Here is a 23,321-nt window from a genome sequence, read left to right as displayed (position 1 = left end):
GTTTGTTTTGTTAAACAAATTTCTATCTATGTTCATACCTTTTTCTTCTATTATCTTTATCCAGTTTTAATATTAGCACAGTGTTGAGTTCCTAAAATGAGGGGAGAAGTGTTCCTTCTTTTTTCTGCTTTAGTTGTTTGATATAATTTATCAGTTAAAATGTATATGAGCCTGCTGTTGTCATATAGGTAGGTTTTCAAGCTAGGAATATACTTTCTTTAATAGGTGCTATTCAAATTTTATATTTCCTCCAGAGTTAGTTTCATTAATTTGTCTTCCAAGGTACTTCTTAGAAGTTGTCAAATTTATTTCAAAACAGATTTTTGAAATATGCTTTCTGTATTCTTTTAAATTCTGTAAAATCTGTGGTAATGGTTCCTAAATCTTGATATTATAATTTAAAAAATGTATAATTGATATTGTGTAACAGGAAGAAAAGGTCTAAAGGTGCAGGGGAAGTGGGAGGGGTAGGGCAAGGGAAAAAAAGGGAAAAGAAAAAATATGAGAAAAGGGAAAAAATGGAAACAAGATCTTTGCAAATAGGGAAGGGTGGAGGGGGTGAAGGGAGGGCAAGGGAAGGAGAAAAAAAAGAACCAAGACACTCATGTAATGGTACAAGATCCCAATGATGAATGTAACTGTATTTTATACCAAAAATGTACCAGTAAACTTAATGGGAAAAAAAATCTAAGAGATAATCCTGGCTCTGAGGTCATGTCTTTCTCTGAAATCTCTATGAGCAGGTGATTTATCAGAAGCACACACCTGACTATGTCACAATCCATGTCATGCCTTGAAAATGGATTCTAAACTAAGTCTCCTAATAGCTGTCTACTCTTGGCTTTATTGCTCATCTCTGCCTGTTGTTTTCTCTTGGTCTTAGTGAATCGTTCTACCAGCTGTACCCAAAAGAGCATCTACGAAACAGCTACAATACCGCTTCCCATGCCTACATACCTTGCCCTTCCTCCTACCCACCTTGGGCTGGTCCCCACCCCTTGGCAGACAAAGGTATCTGGTCCCAGCACCTCCACCTGGACTGGAAACTTCATTTTGGTAAATATCCCTAGTATCCATCATGACAAAATCTAAATAATCAAACCAGTCAGTAGTTTGTAGACACAATTAAAAATCTGGTGATATTTTCTTCATTGAGTGAGATTTTACCATTAAAGCCAATGACACAGTTTTGTTCTCCTTTATTCTTCACTTCTGAAAGCAGTCAGTGTCCTTCCAATGTCACCTTTACCCCTCAGCTCCACAGATTTGGAGGAAACATGGTGTGAGCATTGGACAAGGGTGATGTGGTGTCAGCCACAGGGACTGTGTCTCAGCTCTGATGCCTCAGCAGGATTCCAGGAGCTCAATGCATCTTCCTCAGACTTTTACGGTCCCTTGCCCTTGCCCTTGGTCTTGTATCTGCGATTTACTCTTTTTCTCTGCTCTTGAGTGGTTCCTCCTCATTAGTTCGGTGGGAGCCAGGGTGAAGTGGGTTAGTTTCTGTCATAGTTGCACCTCTCTTTTCTTTCTGGGATGTGTCCCTCATCACTCTGCTGCTCTCCCTGTTTCTCAGCAGTTAGAGTTTTTATCAGGACCCAAATACAAACTTCCCATTTCAGACATTACCCTGGATGTCACACCAATTGTATTTAACTGGCTTCCCACTTTCTTGAGTTCTTTCTAGAAGAACTTAGACCATCAGCTGTACAGTAGTACAAACTACACCCATGATATTGGGTTTATATTTGCCCTCTCTGCTCACAATCAAGCAAGGTCATTTTCTTTGACCTCAAATACCGCTGACTCTTCACAAGGAGGCTCAGTTTTTCAGAGCCTCAGGCAAGCCTATGAGTCTAGGTTACCCTCTACCCACTGCCCTCCCTCCTCACCTTCATGAGCTGTTACTTTTGTGTATTCTCTCTTCCATAAATTTTATTGCGTCCTTAATATGAATTGGATATCTGTTCCCAAGAATTCATGTGTTGGGAACTTAATACCAAATCATGTTAATGGTATTTAGAGGTGGGAATTTGGGAAGTGAATGGGTCATGGGAGTTCAGCCTTATGAATGGATTAAAAACTAATTGATAGAATGAGTTAGTTGTCACAAGAGTGGGTCTGTGATAAAAGCCATCTCTCATGAGCCCTTTTGATATTGGATGCCCTGTCCCATCTCAGGACTGCTGAGAGTCTCCACCAGCAAGAAGGCTCTTGCCAGGACTCAATCTTGACCTTGAACTTTCCGGCATCCACAACCCATGCTAACTAAATCTCTATTCTTTATAAATTACTCAATATGTGTTAATTGGTTATCACATCAGAAAATTACCCAGACAGTATTTGTTCTGAGATAAGCCCTGGAGGATCCTCCAGGATGTACTGTATGCCCTGGGTCCAGCCACGAGGAGATAGTTCGCCCTCACCCAGACCTGGACCACAGCATGGTAGAACAGACCATCAATTCCAGAGATGCAGAGAATTTGGATCTGGCTCTGAGTGTTGCTTCTACTTAGGCCCATAACTGGTGTTCAGTAAATCATACTAAAGTGGTAAATGAGAGAATGAATGATGGATGCCATCTGGAGGGTCACTGAAACACATCTCAGCAAAGGTGAGACAGGCAGCTTCAGTGGAGGTGTGCTCTGGGACACAGAAAGATGGCAGTGAGCACCCAAGGGTGAAGTAAAGCAGTAAGTACTAGGAAAGAGAAATCTTTCCCAGGTAGGGGCCAAGCCATGAATCAGGGATAGAGTCAAATAAATGTCTTTAAAAGATTGAGGATTCTCGAGAAATTGTCCTATTGTATCCACAGAGCACAAACCTCAAAAATAATAATATTCATTTATATACATGAACAAGGTTCCAGGCACTCTTCTTAGCTCTATACATACATGTTGTAGTCTGTTTTCTGTTGCTATACCACAGTATCTGAGACCAGTGTGAAGAACTGAAGTTCATTTGGCTCACGGTTCTGGAGACTTTGAAGCCTCAGAGCCTGGCACCAGCATCTGCCTGGAATATGGTGAGGCCTTCCTGCTGCATCCTAACATGGCAGAGGGCATTGAATGCCCTCATGGGTCCACTTCCATGGCCTAGTCACCTTCTCTTTCTACATGCCATTGACACAGGATTTTGAGGATTAAGTTTTCAATACATGAACTTTTTGGGGAGCACACTCGTAACACAGCAATATATTCATTCATTTAATTCTCACAATTTTCTGTTGTCCCTGCCAGAGAAATTAAATCACTTACTCTGGGTCACACAGCAAGTAAGTGGTGGGCTAGAATTTGGATGCAAGTAAACTGTGCTTAGCCAGATTCAATGGATTTGAAACGCTGGGCTTGTAATTCTGAAATGCACTGCCTAAACTGTGGCGCTGATGCAAAATCCAAATATGGCAGGCATTCTCTGTGCTGTAAAAACCTGCTATTAAGGCCATGTGAGGTGTGTGTGACAGATGCATAATGTATATATTTTGCTTGACATTTTTTTTCCAGTACCAGGGATTGAACTTGACCTTGCACTTGCCGGGCAGGTGCGGCGCCACTGAGCTACATCCCCGGCCTTGCTTGACATATTTTCTGAGTCAGAGCTCTGCCTGACTTTCTGATTTAACTTCAGGTAACCTAAAGTTTCCACACATTGTGCACTAATGCTGTACCTTTTTCTTTCTTTCCAGGATTTGTCTTGCAGAATAGCCAGTGCCCCAGACCTGGTAAGAGCAGCTTCTCTTCTCTCCCTCTTCCTTCTCTTTATTACATCCTACCTAGATGATCAGTCTGACAGCTTTGTGTTTTTCTCAAATTTCAAAATGCACTTTCTGTCAGGATTTCTTTGGGTCTTTGGCTTCTTTGGCTTCTTTTTGTTTTGAAATTATGTCGTCTCTTGCCATAATTTTATGCTATATGTGAATCTTACTCATCTATACTGCGAGCACCAAGTGTTTTGCTATTTTGGTCAGTCCATTTGTAGGCAAATATATTTTAGAAAAAGTAAAATGTATTCACTTCACACTGATAGAAAACCAGACATAGAGCCTTATATTGTAAAGTAGTTTTTAGTGATTAAAAAAACTGGGAATGTATTGGTGTTTTGATTTGTTTTATTGTACAGGCATAAGCTCATGATTTAACATGTATGTACTTAAGTATGACCTGCAGCCAGCCATGTACAGGTGGATTTTAAATCCACAGATTGAATAAACCAAAGACTAAAAAAGTTTTTTAAAAGTTGTGCCTATGCAAAACATATACAGAATTTTGTCATTATTCCTTTATAAATATACCACAGCACCTATTCGCTTAGCATTGACATATTAGGTATTATAAGTCACCCAGAGATGATAGTCTACAGGAGGGTATGTGTGATTTCTATGCAAATACTACACCATTAAATTCTTTTTATTAGGAGTTGATTGTTTGCTAATATTGGTGCCCTCTAGGGTTCTGAAATCAATCTCTCACAGACACTGAGGAATGACTGTATCCATGTCTTCTTGTAGACTGAATTGTGTTACCAATCCCTTCACAGTTTCAAGGTCAAAATGTTCTTTCTAATGGACCTAGAGAAGTGTTGCAAAAGACCATGGTTTCCATCTTAGCATTATTTTTAGCCATGATTTACCTGTTGGGCTTAAGAATCTAAGGAAGGCCATTTAGGTAATGAATGAAATATCTTTTTCTATTCCATTTTTTTTTTTTGGTCAACATGGACAGCAGCTTAAGAAGAGCTTTAACTGAGTTAGACAATACATTATTTAGGAAATGCAATGTGAGATTACATTTAGGCTCAGAAATCCAGTCTATCTATGAATGGCCATGACACAGGTATGGTTTACTGTGATGCAATCACTTGCTTGTATGAAATTCAGATGGTTACTCATTAATTCAGTGAACCATTGCCTTATGTGACATGACATTCACTTGCTATTTTTCTTTGACCTGCAATAAGGAGGCTATATCTCTTATATTTTGCTTAATTGACACATTTAAAAATAACTATTTGCATTTGTCTGTGAAAAACTTAAATTATGGAATGTGGTGTCAAAGTTTTATATACATTGCAAATGAATTATCAATCAGATATGTGTATATCTTAGAATCATTTAGCATTAAATTAGATAAAAAGAAATTATGATGAGGTATAAGAAACTTAGTTGTTCTTTTTAAAAAAATATTTGTGTAATTTAGAATGAAAGAAAATATTAAGGCATACCTAGCTGGGTGGATTTCAATATTATCAGAATTTGAGTGATTGTCTGGGAAGGTGAATGTGTTTCCAAAGAAGGTTCTGCTATGTCACCTGATTTTTATTTATAAAAGAGAAGCACAGTGTGAGTTTTTTTAACATCACTGCAAATTTGATAGCCGTGGAACTAGTTAAAATTTCTGTATGTTTTTGTGGTTTGGTTTTGTTTATAAACTCATTACTTAAAAACTATTACCTTACCGTATGTTTCTGTATATTATAAAACATTTTTAATGTCATAAATTAAATGGTTATCACCTTTCCTTTAGGAGCTAGTTACCAGTGTATTCTCTCTCTCTCTCTCTCCCTCTCCCTCTCTCTCTCCCTCTCTCTCTCTCTCCCTCTCTCTTTCCTGCATACTTTATAATTAAAATAAATGTCATTAATGAAAGTCCTTCTCCGAGGTCAGATTTTATTTTTAAAGTAAAACTATAGTGGAAAAACCCTGTAGAACTTGTCTAAAAATTATGTTGCTTGGAAATGATTCTGGAATCCCAGGCAGCTTGGAGGTTCCATTTGGCACTAGGAACCCAAGGGAAAGAAATATTCCATGTGCAAGGAGAGCTTCCAGGATTAATAAGGCCACATCAGCAACCACAGGCATCGACTTTAGGGGCACACGAGCACTGAGAGAATGGCCCATCCCTTTCTTCTGTGGTCCATCCCTGGGATTCTCTTGCCAGAGGACTTCTGGGTTCCCACATTGAAATCCAGACATTTCTTCGTCATTGACGCTTAAGCCCTCAGTATGTGATGTGCAGACCCGAGCTTCTACCCTAGGAAGCCACCTGACGGCAAAGAGACGCACTTGCAGCCGGCACCTGGGCTTCTGCCGGCAGCTTTTCCCCGCTGACATGAGACCTACCAACCGCCGGTGCGGTGACTTCAAGGCCTGCAGAGATCTGTGCTTTGAGGCTTTCATGTTTTGGCATTTACTTAGCTTCTTGTTTAAACTGTCCCACTTCAAACTTAGGAGGATGTGATTCTCTAATTATAATGTTGGAACTTTAAACTCATCAGTTGTGAACACTGTTGGTAAAAGAAGCAAAAAAACACACTAGGGTTCTCTATCGGCACCAAGTTCTCAGATGCATTCGCTCCTGTGCACTGAGAGGCACCTGTGACTTTATGGAAACTTGTTTTTTATCTCTAACCAAATATTTTATTAACATACATACGAATATATTTAATAGTTTTAAAGTAAGTTTACAGACATCTGAGATAGAAACTATTGACCTAAATTTTCAAATAACTGCTTATATGTATGCTCACCATGAAAATAAGATCTTTATGATAAGTAAAAATTTTCCAGATACTGGTAATTGATTTAAAACTTTAAGACTGAAGTTAATTGAGAACCCCTTCAAATTTAGGTTCTAAAAGAAATTGATATTCTGATTTGATTGTTAACACTTGAGTCTCACAAATCCAGTTTCCCTTAGAGACCGCAAGAGGGAGCTGTTGAACCTCAAACTAAATTTAGTAGACTTTAAACCCTAAATCTTGGGGTAAACTGTTCAAATAATCTGGCCTGTAAAATTTAACTTGCATTATAATATGCAGTGGTATTGTTTTTATTCCCATTAGTGCAAAATGTATGCAGATCATAAGGAGATACTGTGTTAAATTCCATGAATACTTGTGAGGGCATAGTATTTGGAAGATACTATGCTAAAAGGAATACAAAGAAATAATTTGAGTGACTCCTAAACATGTGTGTCTGCATCTATGCACATGTGCATTAAAAATAGAACATAATATACAAGAAACATTAAAGAAGAGACAAAATATGTCTCCAAAGAGAGAAAGGCACAGGGAAACACAGCAAGGAGCAGGTAGCCTTGAAGAAGGCTGAATTTGGGAGCCTGACAAAGACAAAAAATATGCTGAGTGTAGAGTACAGAATAAATATTTTTAAAGTGTGAGGACTTCAAATAATGTGGTTTGCTGGAAGCAAAGTTTGGATAAAAATGATTGTGACTTACTCTAATTATGGTAAGTATCAAAATCAGGCCAAATGAATAAGTAACTCACAATGCAGAAGTAGGGCTGGGAAACAAATCCTCTCCTACCTGAGGTTTCCTCTGTGACCTCTGATACATTTGGGCCTCAAACCCATCTGGCTATAGATGGGACCTGGAATGTGCCCAAGGCCCATGTGTGAAAGGCCTGGGCCTCAGCTGAGGGCGACTGGGAGGTGAGGGAGATGTTAGGAGGTGGAGCCTCGTGGGAAGTCATAGACAATCAATCGGGGCAAGGAGCTCTCAGAGGAGACAGTTCGATACCTCTCTCTCTCTCTGTTTCTCTCTCTCTCACACACCCCCCCTTCCTTCCCTGGTTGACTTAAGGTGATTGACATTTTTTGGCATTGTTCACCACGTATCTATTGAAATCACAGTATATGCAGGGTCTTAGGAAATCTTAATATTTGTTATACTGTCCTGAACTTGATAAAGCCTTTGTGAAATTTTAAAAGATTATTGAAAACCATCTTCTTTTTAATTATTCCGATAGAAATCACTACTACTTGGAGTACTACAGGTAGCTTTGAAAATTTTAAATAATGTTCCATGGATACATAGTTTCAGTTATCCAAGATGAGAAAGCTCTGGAGATTGTTTGCACAACAAAAGGAGTATACTTAGCACTACTGAACGTACATTTGAAAATGGTTAAGAAGGTAAGTTTTAGGTTATGTTTTTTTCACCACAATTTTAAAAATTAAGAAATATTTTTTTTCAAGCTAAAATAACCATCTCTGTGTTGTGGAATGAACTTAGCTGTTATGTTTTCTGCAACTCAGGTTGGGGGAAAGGGCACATTCTGTGGGCCGTGGTGTTTGCACTGATGAGTACATGGTGGACCCTAAAGTTATGACTGGCCTGACATACGAACAACTTGGGTTAATTACGTTAAGGGAAGATTCATCTGCCTCTTGTTATAAATCTCAGCTGTATTGACTTACAACCAAACTTGAGTTTCAGAATTTTCCAGAATTTCTTAGAATTTCCCAGAATTTACAATGTTGGCTCCTTTAGAAAAGGACAATATCTAGACAATAGCTTCACTTTCTGTGTTAAGAAAAACACATAGAAACTGTTCACATACACTTGGACCCTTTATGAAGGCCACAAATGTTATGGCAAAGCTGTCTTGGTTACTTTCTTATTGCTGGGACAAGATACACAACACCCTCATGTTAAAGGAAGAAAAGTTTATTTTATCTCATAGTTTGTAGAAGTTTCAGTCCATAGTCAGCTGGCTCCAAGGCAGGGTGGCAAGGCAGAGGGGCATCACAGAGGAGAAGCAGTCCATGGCATGGCAGCCAGGAGGCAGAAAGCAGTGAACCTTCCTTTCCTTTTATATTCCATCCAGGATACAAGCCTATTGCTTGGTGCCACCCATGCCCAGGGTAAGGCTTCTGTGTTCAGTAAACCCATTCAACCACTCTATGCTAAACTAATCAGTGGACTGATCTGTTTATTCCCACAAACTAGATCCACCCACCTCCAAAAAGCCCCACCTATGAGTGCATGAGACTTCGGGCGGGGTGGCATTTAGATACAAGCCATAACAAAAGCTGAGTGAATTCATTTCTCTGGAGACAACATGATTCAGATACTTTGACTCTTTAGTTACCTGATTTAAAGAGAAAAACAGTAGAATAACTTCAAAATAACTTTATACTTCAGTGTTAAATTTGCCCCCAAATGTATTTAAACTTTTAAATATACATAAACCTAACAGTAATCACTGCATGAGGGTGGCCCAGCCTTATTGAGTGTCTAGTTTTCATTCTGACAATTCAGTTTAGTTAGTGAGAAGTCCTAAGACTTAGTTTTTTGTTTTCTAGGTCACCCAAACTGAGAATACTGGGCATTTAATATAATCCTGGCTAGGGAGTGTTTGACTCATTTATTTATTTTACTCAATTTGGGTAAATTGGAAAGGTTTACATAATGCAATAAGGTTACATAATGCAATATTTTTAATGGAGAGAAAGAAAACTTTTAAAAGATATTTGACACAGGGACCTGCACCAAGTCTTTAGGTAACAGCTGGATGTCTCTCAGACCTGCAGGGTTTGATTGTATCATTTGAGAGCAAGACCGCTCACATAACCTCCATACTTGGTGAGAAGCCATCAAATTCGACAAAACCCCTCAGAACACAGAATTTCAAAAGTCTAATAAAAATGGAAGCCAAAAGTAGCCCTGTTAAAAGAAAAAGAGAGAGAGAAAACAACCAAAGGTATATAGCACCCAATTCCTTCACGTTTGTTTTTTGATAAGGCCAGAAGAATCCTGCAGGTCCTTCGTATTACTGATGGCCAGAGCCTCATGGTATCAGAGATGGATTCTTCACTTCCCTTAACAATTATGCTAATGTGATCTGCAGCCAGAAGCCAGAGCTCCTGCCCCAACCAAAGTGTTCTGCTGACCTCCTGGTTTCAACTCATGGGTACATTGCCCACTCCCAGCAGCCCTGATGTGCAGAAGGCAATCAACACACAGCGGCTGTTTCAGGCTTTGGCTTCTTGAGGCTCATGAAGGCTCTGGTTTGCTGGCCTAGCTGCAGTGAGGTCCTGACACTCTGCTGAGGAGCTGTGTTCCCCCAGTCTCACATCAAGCAAAAGGAACCTGTATTTAGGGTATTGCTTATGGTGATGATGAAGAAAGTTACCTCTGCCCTGGCTCAGTTTCCATGGATCATGCGGTGGGTGAGTCCCACAGATTGGCCTGTGTGACAGAGTAGGAACTGCCAGGAGAAACCAGTGAAAGGAAAATCAGGAGACTCTATAGTATATTATAAGAGATGCCCCATTTGCTTTTTGCATTTATCCATGAAAATCTTCACTAAACAGAAAGGAAGAAGAAATTGGAAGTTTGCTCTCTCAACTTATTTATGGAAGATAAGACCATTATCTACATTGAGTTTGTGAAGATTCTATACTACTCCTTTTATTGTGGTGAGTACATTTCCAATATTTGATTAACATCCATGGGCTGTGCCTTCCCCCACCCACAGAAAAATTCCTGTAATGAATCATGAGTTCATCAACATTCAACAGCTGTTGAAAAGACCATTTAGATTCCCAGAATGATGCTGGAGAATTATTGAAATTCTGGTGTTGGATAAGAAGGGAATTGAAGGGAAGGAAAATGAACAACCTAAATTTCAAACCCAGGGGAGCCTTCCTTACATAACCTACTAATCTGTTCCTGGACAGTTATTGCCAGGCAGAGGAAGAGAGTAGAAGAAAGTTACTGTACCTTCTGCTCAGGATTAACTATACAGTGGTCCTCCAGCAACCTTGGTTGTAGGACCCCCAGTGACAGCAATATCCACGGACTCTCAAGCCTCTTCTATAAAATGCTGTTGTACTCACACAGAGCCTACCTGATCCTCCTACATACTTTAATCTATAGATGGCCTATAGTAACTAACACAATGTAAGTGCTGTAGACATGATCACCATACTGTATTGTTTAGGGAATGACAAAGAAGGTCTGTACATGTTCAGTACAGATGTGATTTTCTAACATATTCAGTCCTTTGTTGGTTGAATCCAAGGACACAGGAGATATTGTGATGTAAGCCGATTGTGGTGTAGGAGACCAGATTCCCCATCAAATTGGTTGAGTTTAGTCACTGAATGCTAAATCCTTACTTTATTTTAGTGTCTGTAGCAGTCATTGTTGGTTAATATCCAACAGGGACTTGACTCTCTCACCTGACATGGAAGGACTTGGTGCAGGTCTCTGAGTTAAATATCACTGAAAACTTAAATTGATGTTTTATGTTCTACTGACAGCTCTTGATAAAGTCATTCAGAGAACTATCCCACTTCTTCATAAATTTAAGCAATATCTCCCCAATAATATTATCGAATATATATGTATATATGTATATATTGCTGCATGACAAGTCAGACAACACTTAATAGTTTAAAGCAACTGTTTCATTATTCCTGAAAGTTCTGTGTATTGCCCGTGGGCTCTTGAGCAGCTCTAGACCTGTGTTGTCACCTGGGGACACAGTCATCTGAAGGTTTTGTTGGGCTGAGTGCCAATATGGCCATGCACATGCCTGTCAGCTGGGCGCTGACCACAACACCTGTGTGCAGTTCCTGGCCCAGGACTTTCCCAGTGTGGCAGGTGGATCTGAGAGGCAAAGTCCTAGGATGAAGTACTAGCCTAGTATTGCTGGTGCCATAACCTATTGCTTAAGCAGTCATGGGCCAGGCTACATTCAGGATGTGTGAAAATAAATTCTTCTCAATGGGGAGAGTTATAAGAAATCCTGCCTATCTTTTTATCCATCCAATCTCTTGTTAATAAATAAAAGTTAGGTCACATTATAAGGCTATTTGGGAAGGAAAAGAAACTTCCTATGTCTTTCATTTCCTAAATGTGTATTTCAGTAGATAGCAGTTATATGGCAAATAATGCCACATTCATAATCAAATATTAAGAGAACCACCACCATCTATGCTTTTCTTTATTGCAAATTATTTACTTCCTAAAAGATATTTTTTTTGTATTAAATTCTTTTATTGGTACATTGTAGGTATACAACACAATTACGTTTCTCATTGGGAATTGTACCTTTACATAATGCATCTTGGTTCTTATTTTTTCCCCATTCTTAGCCCTCCCTTCATGCCCTCCACCCTTCCCTATTTCCAAAGACTTCATTTCCATTTTTTCCATTTCTCATCATTTTTCCTTTCCCTTCTTTCCTTTCCCCTGCCCCTCCCACTACCCCTACCCCTTTGGACCTTTTCTTCCTATTTTACATTATCAATTATTCATTCTAATCATTGGTACATTTTAGGTACACAATATAATGACATTCAGCATTGGAAATTTGCACCTTTACATATTCTCTCTTGGTTCTTATTTTTCACCCTTGCCCAGCCCTCTCTTCAACCACTCCAGTCCTCCCTATTTACAAAGATTTTGTTCCTATTTTTCCATTTTCTCATATTAATCCCATTCCCTTCTATCCTTTCCCCTAGCCCTCCCACTTCCTTCCCCTTTGCCCCTTGTCTTCCTATTTCACATTACCTATTATACATTTAGTCCTTATTTACACTTTCAGTTTCTCACACCAGAGAAACTATTTGGTATTTACACATGTGTGTCCTATTTATTTCACTTAAGAGTATTGCCTCAATGTGCATCCACTTAGCTATAAATGTCTCTAATTTCTCATTTTTTATGACTGAGTAGTACTCCATTTTATAAAAAAAACCACATTTTCTTTATCCAGTCTCCAGTTGATGGGCATTTGGGCTGTTTCCAAGTTTTAACTATTAGAAACTGCGCTGCTATGAACATGGGCGCACATATATCACTGTGATATGATTCTTTTAATTCTTTGGGGAAGATCCCCAGCAGTGGAATAGTGGGGTCAAATGGGACTTCCAGTCCTAGCTCTTTGAGGTATCTCCATACTGATTTCCATAGTGCTTGCACCAGTCTACACTCCCACCAGCAGTGGAGCAGGGTTCCTCTTTCCCCACAGCCCCGCCAGCATTTCTTATTGGTGGATTTCATGAAGGCAGCCATTCTTTCTGGAGTGAAGTGGAATCTCAGCATTGTTTTCATTTGCATCTCTCGAATGACCGGTGATGTTGAACATTTTTTCATGTATTTATTTGCTATTTTTACTTCTTTGTCTGAGAAATGTCTGTTCATTTCAGATGCCCATTTTTGGATTGGGTCTTTAAATTTGGGAGGTCTGATCTTTTTAAGTTCTTTATAGATTCGAGATAGTAGACCTTTGTCTGAGGAAGAGCAGGTGAAGATTTTTTCCCACATTGTGGGTTGTCTCTTCACACTGCTGGTGGTTTCTCTTGCTGTGCAGAAGCCTTTTAATAAGAAGAGATCTCACTTGTTGATTGTTTGTGCTAGTTCACGGGCAACTGAGGTTTTGTTCATAAAATCTTTTCCTACACCAGTGTCTTCAAGGGTTCTACCTAACCTCTGTTCCAACTGGTTCAGCGTTTCTATTTTAATATTTAGATCTTTAATCCATTTTGATTTTAGTTTAGTGCATGGTGAGAGATACAGGTCTAGTTTTAATCTTTGGCAAGTTGAAGCCCAATTTTTCCAGCACCATTTATTAAAGAGGCTATCTTTCCTCCAGTGAGGGTGTTTGGCTCCTTTATCGAAGATGAGATGGCTGAGTGTGTCTGGTGTTCTTTCTGCATCTTCTAATCTGTTCTGCTGGTCCTCAAGCCTGTTTCTTTGCCAGTACCATGCTGTTTTTATCACAGTAGCTTTGTAGTAGAGTTGCAGGTTGGGGATTGGGATACCCCCTGCCATGTCTCTGTTACTTAGAATTGCTTTTGCTATTCTGGGCCTCTTCTTGCTCCAAATGAATTTTTGGATTGTTTTCTTGAGGTCTATGAAGTATGATGCTTGGATCTCAATTGAAATTGCATTAAATCTATATAGCAGTTTTGGAAGTATGGACATTTTCACTATATTAATCCTACCCAGGAGCAGGGGATATCTGTCCATTTTCTGATATCATCTTCAATCTCTCTTTTCAGAGTGCTATAGTTTTCAGAGAAGAGGTCTTTGATTTCTTTCCTGAGGTTGATTCCTAGGTATTTCAGTTTTTTGGATGCTATTGTGAAAGGAATTATTTGCCCTATTTCTCTCTCAGTGAGTCTGTCATTGGTGTAGAGGAAAGCTATTGATTTTTGTGTGCTGACCTTGTAACCAGCTACTTGACTGAATTTGGTTATTAAGTCTAGAAGACTTTTGGTGGAGTTCTTGGGGTCTTCTATATAGAGTATCATGTCATCTGCAAATAATGACAATTTGACTTCTTCATTACCTATCTTTATTCCTTTTATTTCTTTCTCTTGTCTAATTGCCGTGGATAATGTTTCCACAACTATACTGAACAAGAGTGGTGATAGTGGACATCCTTGTCTTGTTCCTGATTTTAGTGTGAAGGATTTCAGTTTTTGACCCTTTAGTATGATATTGGCTGTTGGTTTTTCATAGATGGCTTTTATCAGTTTGAGGTAGAGACCATCTATTCCAATTTTTTGTAGGGTTTTTATCATAAATGCATGTTGGATTTTGTCAAATGCTTTTTCTGCATCTATGGAGATAATCATATGGTTTTTGTCCTTGGCTCTATTGATATGGTGTATTATATTGATTGATTTTCATGTATTGAACCATCCCTGCATCCCTGGGATGAATCCCACTTGATCAGGGTGTATGATCTTCTTGATGATCTTCTGCATTCTGTTTGCCATTCTCTTATTAAGGATTTTTGCATCTATGTTCATTAGTGAGATTGGCCTATAGTTCTCCTTTTCGGTTGGGTCTTTCTCTGCTTTGGGGATCAAGGTGATGCTTGCTTCCAGGAATGAATTTGGGAGTATTGCTTCCCTTTCAATTTCACTGAAGAGTTTAAACAGTAATAGCAGCAGTTCCTCTCTAAATGTCTTGTAGAATTCAGCAGTGAAGCCATCAGGGTCCGGGCTTTTCTTAGTTGATAAGTTTTTAATTACCTTTTCAATTTCATTTGTTGATATTGGGTTGTTCAGAATTTGTAGGTCTTCTTCATTCAACTTTGGTAATTCATATGTATCTAGGAATCTGTCCATTTCTTCTGTGTTGTCCATCTTATTGGTGTATAGGTTCTGGAAGTAGGTATTGATGATCCTCTGGATTTCTGCTGGGTCTGTTGTAATTTCACCCTTTTCATTCCTAATTGCATGGATTTGGGCCTTTCCTTTCCTTTTTCTGACAAGGTTGGCTAAAGGTTGGTCAATTTTGTTGATTCTTTCAAAGAACTAACTCTTGGCTTCATTGATTTTTTGTATCATTCTCTTAGTCTCCATTGCATTGATTTCTCCTCTGATCTGCATAATTTCCTCCCTTGTATGAACTTTCGGGTTGTCCTCCTCTTCTTTTTCTAGAAACTTGAGGTTCAGCATCAGGTTGTTTAATTGGGCTCGTTCTGTTTTCCTAATATGCATATTCACTGCTATGAATATCCCTCGTAAGACTACTTTCATTGTGTCCCATAGATTCTGATATGCTGTACTGTCATTGTCATTTAATTGAAGGAACTGTCTGATTTCTTCTTTAATTTCCTCTGTGACCCATTGGTTATTCAGAAGTGTGTTGTTCAATTTCCACGTGTTTATGAAATTTTTTGAGTTTCTTTTGCTATGGATCTCCAATTTCATAGCACTATGGTCTGATAATATACAGGGGATAACTTCAATTCCTTTGCACTTACTTAAACATGTTCTATGTGTGAGTATGTGCTCTATTTTGGAGAATGACCCATGTGCAGCTGAGAAGAATGTGTATTCTGATTTTGTGGAGTGGAAGACTCTGTAAACACCTGTTAAGTTCATTTGGTCAGGAGTTCGATTGAGTTCTAGTATTTCATTACTTATTTTTTGTCTAGTTGATCTATCTATTTGTGACAGTGGGGTGTTGAGGTCCCCCACTACAACTGTATTAGTGCATATATGACTTTTCATGTCCGTTAATATTTGTTTTATATAGTTGGGTGCACTAGTATTTGGTGCATAGATGTTTATGCTTGTCATCTCTTCCTCTTGGATTCTTCCCTTTACAAGAATGTAGTGTCCTTCTTTGTCTCTCTTAATCAGTGTTGGTTTGAAATATACTTGATCTGTAGAGAGGATAGCTACTCCTGCTTTTTTTGGGAGTTCCCGTCACATGGAGTATTGTTTTCCACCCTTTAACTTTCAATCTGTGAGTTTCCTTTTGAATTAAGTGTGTTTCTTGTATGCAGCATATTGTTGGATTTTCCTTCTTGACCCATTCTTCCAGTCTATTTCTTTTGATTGGTGAATTGAGAGCATTAATGTTGATGGTTATAACTGAAACTTATTGACTTGTCATTGCCATGACTTTTTCTTTTTCTTGGGTTCTCCCCCTTTACATTTAATTTCTTGTCATGCCATATGGGTTCATTCTGCTTTGCTTCCTGGGGTTGTGATCCTCAATGTCTGTTCCTAGGATATTGTGTAAAATTCTTTGGAGTGCTGGTTTGGTATTCACAAAGTTCCTAAGGTGCTCTTTGTCATGAAAGTGTCTTATTTCTCCATCAATTTTGAAAGATAGTTTTGCAGGGTACATCAATCTGGGTTGGAGGCTGTTTTCTTTTAGGGCTTGGAATATGTCACTCCAAGCTCTTCTTGCCTTGATGGTTTGTGTTGAGAAGTCTGCTGTGATTCTGATGGGCTTTCCTTTGTATGTGATTTGTTTCTTTTTTCTGACTGCTTGGAGAACTTTGTTCTTCTGTTGTGTTTCTGGAATCTTAACAATTATATGCCTATGTGTAGATTTTTTTTGATCAAGGCTATTTGGAGTCCTATATGCCTCACTTATCTGTATGTCAAGCTCTTTTCCCCTGCTTGGGAAGTTTTCTGCCATTATTTCTGTGAAGAGATTTTTTTATGTCATCTCCACTCTCTCCTGTTTCTTCATTGAGGCCAATCAGTCTTATGTTATTCTTCTTTGCATCATCTAGCAGCTGCTGGATTGATTTCTCATGTTCCCTTATAATTTTGAAGCATTTTTTCTTTTCCTGGTCACTAATTGCAATCTTATCTTCTATATCTGAAATTCTGTCCTCACATTGGCTCATTCTGCTGTGTAGACTTTCAATGGAGTTTTTCATGTCCTGGAAATGTATTTGCATCTGTTTTATGGATTCCATTTGTTTCCCATGTTGGGATTCCATCATGTTCCTCAGTTCCTCTCTAGATTTATTAATCATGTCTTCCACTAGGGGCACAATTTCTCCTGTTATGTGAGAAATTATTTCTGATTTCATTTTTTCCAGATCCCCTTTTGTTGCCAGTTCAGTGGGTCCAGGTGGTTGAGTATCAGAGTGTTCCATCTCATTTCCCTTTGGGGTTGCTGTAGGTGATCTGAAAGTCTGGTTTTGAGACTTATTTACTTGTTTTCTCATTTCGACTGGGGCGGGGGCTGTTAGCGCCTGCACAGATTACCTCCTCTGAGCTGGGAGAGGTGGGACAGGGGCTGGGAGCAGCGGTAGGGATGGTCACCCAAAAGCCCTTTCCTGTGGGCTGGGAGCATCGGGAGGGATGGTGGCCAGGAAGCCCCTTCCTCTGGACCAGGAGCAGTGGGACGACGGCTCAGAAGCCCCTACCTCTGGGCTGGGAACAGTGGGACTCAGTCCCTTGGTCTGGTGGTCTGGTGTCCTCTGCACCTTGGTAATGTGGAATCAGGTGGCTGCCTGTCTGCAGTGGGGTGATTCGGTGTCTTCCGCGTGACTCAGGACCTTGGTTGGGCGTGCACAGACCTCCCTGTCTGCAGAGGGCTGATTCGGCGTGTGTTCTGCGCGACCGGGGAAGTCGGGAGGGTGTGGGCAGACCTGCCTGTCTGCAGCGGGCTGATTCGGCGTCTTCTGCGCGACTCAGGCCTAGAAGGTATTTTTAAACCACCTGGTTTAGCTTTGACTGTGGAAACTTGGAACAGAATGGTAAGAACCTTAAAGGCCACAAAGACAGGCTGGTTTTATCAGTTCCTGGCACACAGCCTGAATGAGATTAGAAAAGATGAGAAACTTGGAGAAACCAAGCCAGAGAGCAGGATAAGTGGGAGGCACATTCTTGGGTGGTGTTTAGTTTATAGAAGGCAGTGGTCTCAGGACTCCTTTATGTTCTTAAAAATTGAGGAGCCAAAGAACTTTGTTTATAAATCTAATACTTATGATATTAGAGATTAAAATTGAGAAGGTTAAAGAGCACAATAAAGAAGTTTAAAAGCACAATAATCCCATTACATAAATTCTCTACTTTTTATAAAAATAGCTTTTCCAAAGCCAAAAACATTGAATAAAAGAATGGGACCATTTTGGGAATTTTGCAAATCTCTCTGGTGTCAGGCTTAATGGAAGACAGCGGGATTCCCCTATCTTTGCTTGCATTTAATCGGAATTTGTTGCAGTGGATTGTCATGGTTAACATAGATGAAGAAAATCTGGCCTCACATAGATAGGTGCAAGTGGAAAAAGAGAAATACTTAAAAAGCCTTTAGGTAATGGTAGATTTGTTTGTGTTTTGACAAGTAGAGTTTCTTACTTGTAATGTGGAATGTGAAGCAAATGTCTGGACTTTTTTAGGTGACAGGCTTTTAGGGATGTTTCACGTTTACCCCTCCTAGGCCATCTGCTAAGGGACCAGATTGAGAACTGAGTCCTCTGTAGCCCATCCCTGCCTGTTGCCTTCTACTTGTTCAAAATTTTGCCATTCTTTGAAATCACAGATAAATCACATTTCTTCTCCGTAAGCCGTTGCCACCTTCCTGTCTCAATTCTAATAATGTTATTATCTGTACTGCTTTTTGACACTTAGTAGATGCTGTTACTTTTCAATTAATTGCCAAGTAGGTGCTTGGTAATTGTTCACTAAGATAATTGAAAGCAGATTCTTCAACTAGTTTTGTTTTTTTTTAGTTTGTTTTTTCCACAGGAAGAAAAAAAAAGAAAAAGAAAACCCATCCACACACAAAATCAAAGTTCCTTAATCTGGGTTTGTGGGTTAACTTGTTGAGGCCCATAATCTGCCTCTCGGTAATTAGGGAGCCTTTCTCTCTCTGTTCCCTGTAGACAGTGAATAAAAGTTTGTGGTGTGTGATGTCTCCAGAGTTCTCGAAACAAGCTCTAGATTGTTTACTTTAAGCCAGAAGACACTGCAGCTGCTAGTCATCCCTTCACAACCACTGCTCATTTGGCAAATGATGTTGGCAGCTCCTCCCAGCAGACTGTCCTGCAGGAGGCCTGGTGGGATCAGAGGCCCTGGTGGGAGGCAGAAACTCAGTGGTGTCATTCCTAGGGGACCACCACAGGAAGCTGATTCACTACTCGCACAAGTTTGATCATCTAAAGACGAAGGAGTTTAGATAGTTCAGTTTATAAATCAGAATTTAGGACTTGGCAAGTGCTCTGACTTACTAAGTTTCCTTGTATTATCAGGTTTTATCAAAGGGCACTTTTCTTCTTTGTTCTCAGTAGGAAGCCTTGAGCCTCAGTGATCTGGTTCTTTGTCATTGCTTTGGACTTTCTACCTTTAGCTTCTTGCTGTTCTATTAGAGGGGTTGGGAAGTTCGGCATTTCTTCTTTTTGTTTTTATCCTAAGTCACTATCTGTTCTCCTGATCAGGCATATGATTGGGACTGGACAAAAATTCTACTGTTGGCTTTCATCCTGTGTCTTGTGTACCAGAACTTAACTTTAGGACAAATATTGATGCTGTCCTCTTTGATGCCAGCCTTATGAAAGCATCTTTCTAGTCACCTGTAGCCCTGTCCTTAACAAGAGTGGCTGAGCCCTGACATTTCCCTCTTGGGTCACCAGCTCCTAAGTCACAGTGAGGAGGGTCTTTTTCACTGATGGAGCCTAAAGCATGGAAGACCGAAGACCCAAGCATCTTGGGTCAGATTAGCATTTTCAGCAGTAATTCCCATAATTTTGTTAAAACCGTTTCAGCAGAAAGTCCCCACACGTAAACAAGGTTGAGATGCCAAGTGGCCAAACCAGATGGCTAGTGCCCAGGACTGTAGCTAAACTGGGTGAGTGTATGCTAGGGCTGTAGTCCTTGATGGGAGCAAGGAGGAGGGAAACACCCTTTGCTGAATTCTCACTATGTGCCAGGCTCTGAATAAGTTCTACGGTTTGGATGTAATTTGAAGTGTTCCCCAAAGGTTAATTCTGGAAGCTTGGTGCCCACTGTGGTAATGTTGAAGTGGTGAGGCTCTGGGAATCAGGGCCTGGGGGAAGCTGGTTGGGTTATTGGGGTGCCACCCTTAGAAGAGATTAGTGTAGTAGAGACCAGCTGGTTCCCAAAAGAGTAAGTTGTGAAAAGAGAAAGCCTAGCTCCTGAGTATCTCTGCCTTCCTATTTTACCTCTTATGCACTATCTCTCTGATGTCACCTACCATGTAGAGGCCGAATTATCTTAGTCTCTCAGCCTCCCAAACTGTAAGTGAAATGAACCTTTTTTAAAAAAAATAAAGCAGCCAGCTTTGGAATTTTGTTATAGCAACAGAAAAAGGATTAATATAACAAGGTACTGTATATATCATAGACCTTATTTTTCAAACCAGTAGAGTTTTGAGAAGTTAAGTCCTAAGCCCTCCCCAGTGGTTAAGTGGATGAATCAAGACTTGGAACCAAGTCCCAAACTGTCTGTCCATATTCTTTTTAACAGTATACCAAGTAATAGATTATTGGTGCAATAACCAATATTACTGCCCAGAAGAAAAGCCAGGTATAACCCCACCTTTGTATCCTAAGGCACGATAGGATTGCAGAGGAAGGTAACATCATGACCTGATGATGCTAGAAGATAAAAATGGATAGAGCCATCTGTTCCAGCAAGAGATGGGGTAAACCACAAAGCCAGCCAAACACCAAGTTTGTAAAGCTCAGTTTTAATGAAGACAAACTACCTGAAGAAAATCCAACTATACTTCTTTGTTATGAATACAAACTGTACCGACAGAAAGGGAACAAGAAGGCTCCAAGGCATTTCACCTTTAAATCCTTTAGTATTTGAAATCTCTTTCCTCGGGGTCACTGGTGTACTTGCTTTATGAAATGCTTCTCTGTTTTTTGAGGTTGGGTTATAGATAGCCAATGTCTTCTTTTCTCCTTGCTGGGACACAATACCTGACACCCACAACTTAAAGAAGGAGAGGCTTGTTTATTTGGCCTCACAGTTTCGATGGTTTCCTGTCCATAGCTGATTGTCTGCAATGGAGAAAGAGTTTGGCAAAAGGGCCTGCCTTGGAGGAGGAAAGCTGCTTAGGCCATGGTGGCCAGGAAGTGAGACAGAAGGGAAGAGCCAAGGATGGAGGTGTACAGTGCTCTTCTAGCTCAGGCCCCCAATAACCTGCCTCTAACCAGGCCCCACCTCTTAACTGCAAGTCCGCTATAGCACCCATAATCCATGATCTACCAAAAGCCCTGCTTCTGAGTGCCAGGGCTTTGGGAAGACATCTAGATCCAAACCACAATAGCCAATCACAAGCAGCTCTTGCTAGATGAGACCACACCAGGAACGAAGGTGCTACGGTTGTGGTTCCCCAGGAAACCTCAAAGGCAGAGCAGCATGCCTATGGGGAGCACACAAACATCTGGTGGCCAGGTATAAGGTGCTAGCAGATCTTACCGGTAAAGCCACACACAGGCATGAGCAACAAAAGCAGCTTTACTTGGAACAGCAAATACCGCCAAATACAAACACCAACCTCAGCTCTTACCCAGAAAAGCGTCATAGAATGAGACTGAAATGTCTCCAGTCTATCCACCTAGCATGTTTCAACCCAAAAACTATACCAGAAAATTCAGAACCTTATTCCTTTCTTTCTTTCTTTCTTTTCTTTTTTTTTTTGGTACGGGGGATCGAACTCGGGACCTTGCACTTTCGAGGAAGGTGCTAGAACCACTAAGCTAAATCCCCGGCCCCAGAAGCTTATTTCTTTTAATAGGAGTGGCATGTTCTTTCTGTAGAGTCTTCTGGCAAATCAATGTTATGCAAATTACTTGGGGTTTTTTTAATAAAGGAGTTTGCAACCTAAATTTTGGAGAACGTTTTCTCTCTTCCTCCCTCCCTCCTATTTCTCCCCTCTCCTTCATTTTTCCCAATTGACAAATTTTAATCAGGGTCAGAGTAGCATAATCGATGTTGCCTATGGCCAAGTTAAATGCTTTGAGTCAGACTCTCAATGTAAATATCCCTGGTATACAAAGTGTCACTAGATCTTACATAAAGCCAAACCAAAAAAGTCACTAATAATTTTGTCAAACAGCTTGTCAGTCAAGGGTTTCAAGATGGCAGGAATGCAAATGAATGAGGAGTCGGTCTAGGAATCATGATGGGGTTGAAAAAATCTTTTCTTTATTGTTTTTATTCTTCCTGTTCCCATAGCTTCTATTTTCACACCACCATATCTAGAGGGAAAGCATCTATCAGTGTGTAGAGAACAAGGGAAGTGGGGCAAGGGCTGGCGTTAGGGCACCTGGTGCAGACAGGAGTCCTGCTCCTTCTCACATTCATTCTGTATCTGTAAGGGAGGAGAGAAAGAGGAAGAAAGCCAGGAAGGTTGTTTGTGGGCCAGGAAAGGACTGAGAGGCCTCAGTAACCACCAGCAGCATCACAAAGGCCAACTGGAATCAGAACACATCAGAAAGGTCTGTCTTGATGTATTTGACACAGTCTGACCCTTTCCATCATCCTATTTGAAAATGTTGCTTGACAGAACCTGTTTAGAAAATGCAGTGGGGGATCCCTTGCTCTTGGACTGTGTGGGATCCAGGGACAGCTGTGTGTGTCATATGTGAGGTAGGGAGCAAATTCTAGGAACAGGGCAGATTTTCTGGAATTCCATGGTGTTCTGTGTGCTACAGGACCATAGGCTGTAATTGCTTAGCATCAATAATGAGAGATGATGCAGATTAGGGACCCATTAGTTGTCCCAAAGGCTTATGGATAAGCTCTCTTGATTTCAATGAGAATTTTAAAATCTAACCAAATGAGAGACAAAGGGAAAAGTAACACGTACATGAACTCGCCCTCTCAGAATTGGCCCATGGGTAGTTGGTCATCTGGTGCCTTACCAAGAAGGAAACCTTACCAGATTCACTCTAAGGGTGGGAGCCCACAAAAGAAAAGTTTTTCAGATTATATGTTCAAAGCATTAACAACATTCACCATGGTTTGACAGGTGAGAGCATGATGCACATGTATGCAGAGGTCTGTATGAATATATCCTCAACTGGTTTGAGTTGGTAATAAAGCCTTTGGTGAGGTATGTTTTGGTTAAAAAAAAGAAGTGCCAATACCACCTCATTTGAATGGCACATACATAAGTCCATTCGTTTCCAGGGTGTGGTTCTGGTGTTGGCAGGGACTTTCTCTTCTTCAGGTTAGGTGTCACAGAGCAATGTCAGTGGCCTATCTGCACTTCCTCCGTGTTCCCTCTTAGTAGCATGTTACTCCTCTGCCTTAGCTGCTTCCCCGA

At 40.2% G+C, this 23,321-nt stretch overlaps 1 protein-coding gene across 13 annotated transcripts in view; it reads left to right on the top strand.

The window, feature by feature from the left end:
• Nucleotides 1-23,321, top strand: part of LOC101724694 (uncharacterized) — a 115,749-nt gene that overhangs the window by 49,548 nt on the left and 42,880 nt on the right. For 6 of the 13 annotated variants that reach the window (XR_015446628.1, XR_015446629.1, XR_002386172.2 and 3 more), the window contains exons 2-4: nt 3,683-3,718; nt 7,765-7,930; nt 10,115-10,219. Coding sequence is in view for 1 of the 13 variants with exons in the window: in XM_087199475.1 (XP_087055601.1) it covers nt 946-1,056; nt 3,683-3,718 (147 nt within the window). In the remaining 12 variants the exon portion in view is untranslated. Of the gene's footprint in view, nt 1-359; nt 1,057-3,682; nt 3,719-7,764; nt 7,931-9,542; nt 10,220-23,321 lie in introns of those variants that run through there. The other 7 variants (XR_015446636.1, XR_015446633.1, XR_015446635.1 and 4 more) reach the window with 3 other exon arrangements.

Source organism: Heterocephalus glaber, unplaced genomic scaffold (assembly GCF_053883595.1).
Source record: "Heterocephalus glaber isolate CG9 unplaced genomic scaffold, H.glaber_assembly_v1.0 deba00001719, whole genome shotgun sequence".
Classification (NCBI taxonomy): Eukaryota; Metazoa; Chordata; class Mammalia; order Rodentia; family Bathyergidae; genus Heterocephalus; species Heterocephalus glaber.
Note: the sequence above shows the minus strand (reverse complement) of the source record. Positions and strands in the feature narration are given on the sequence as shown.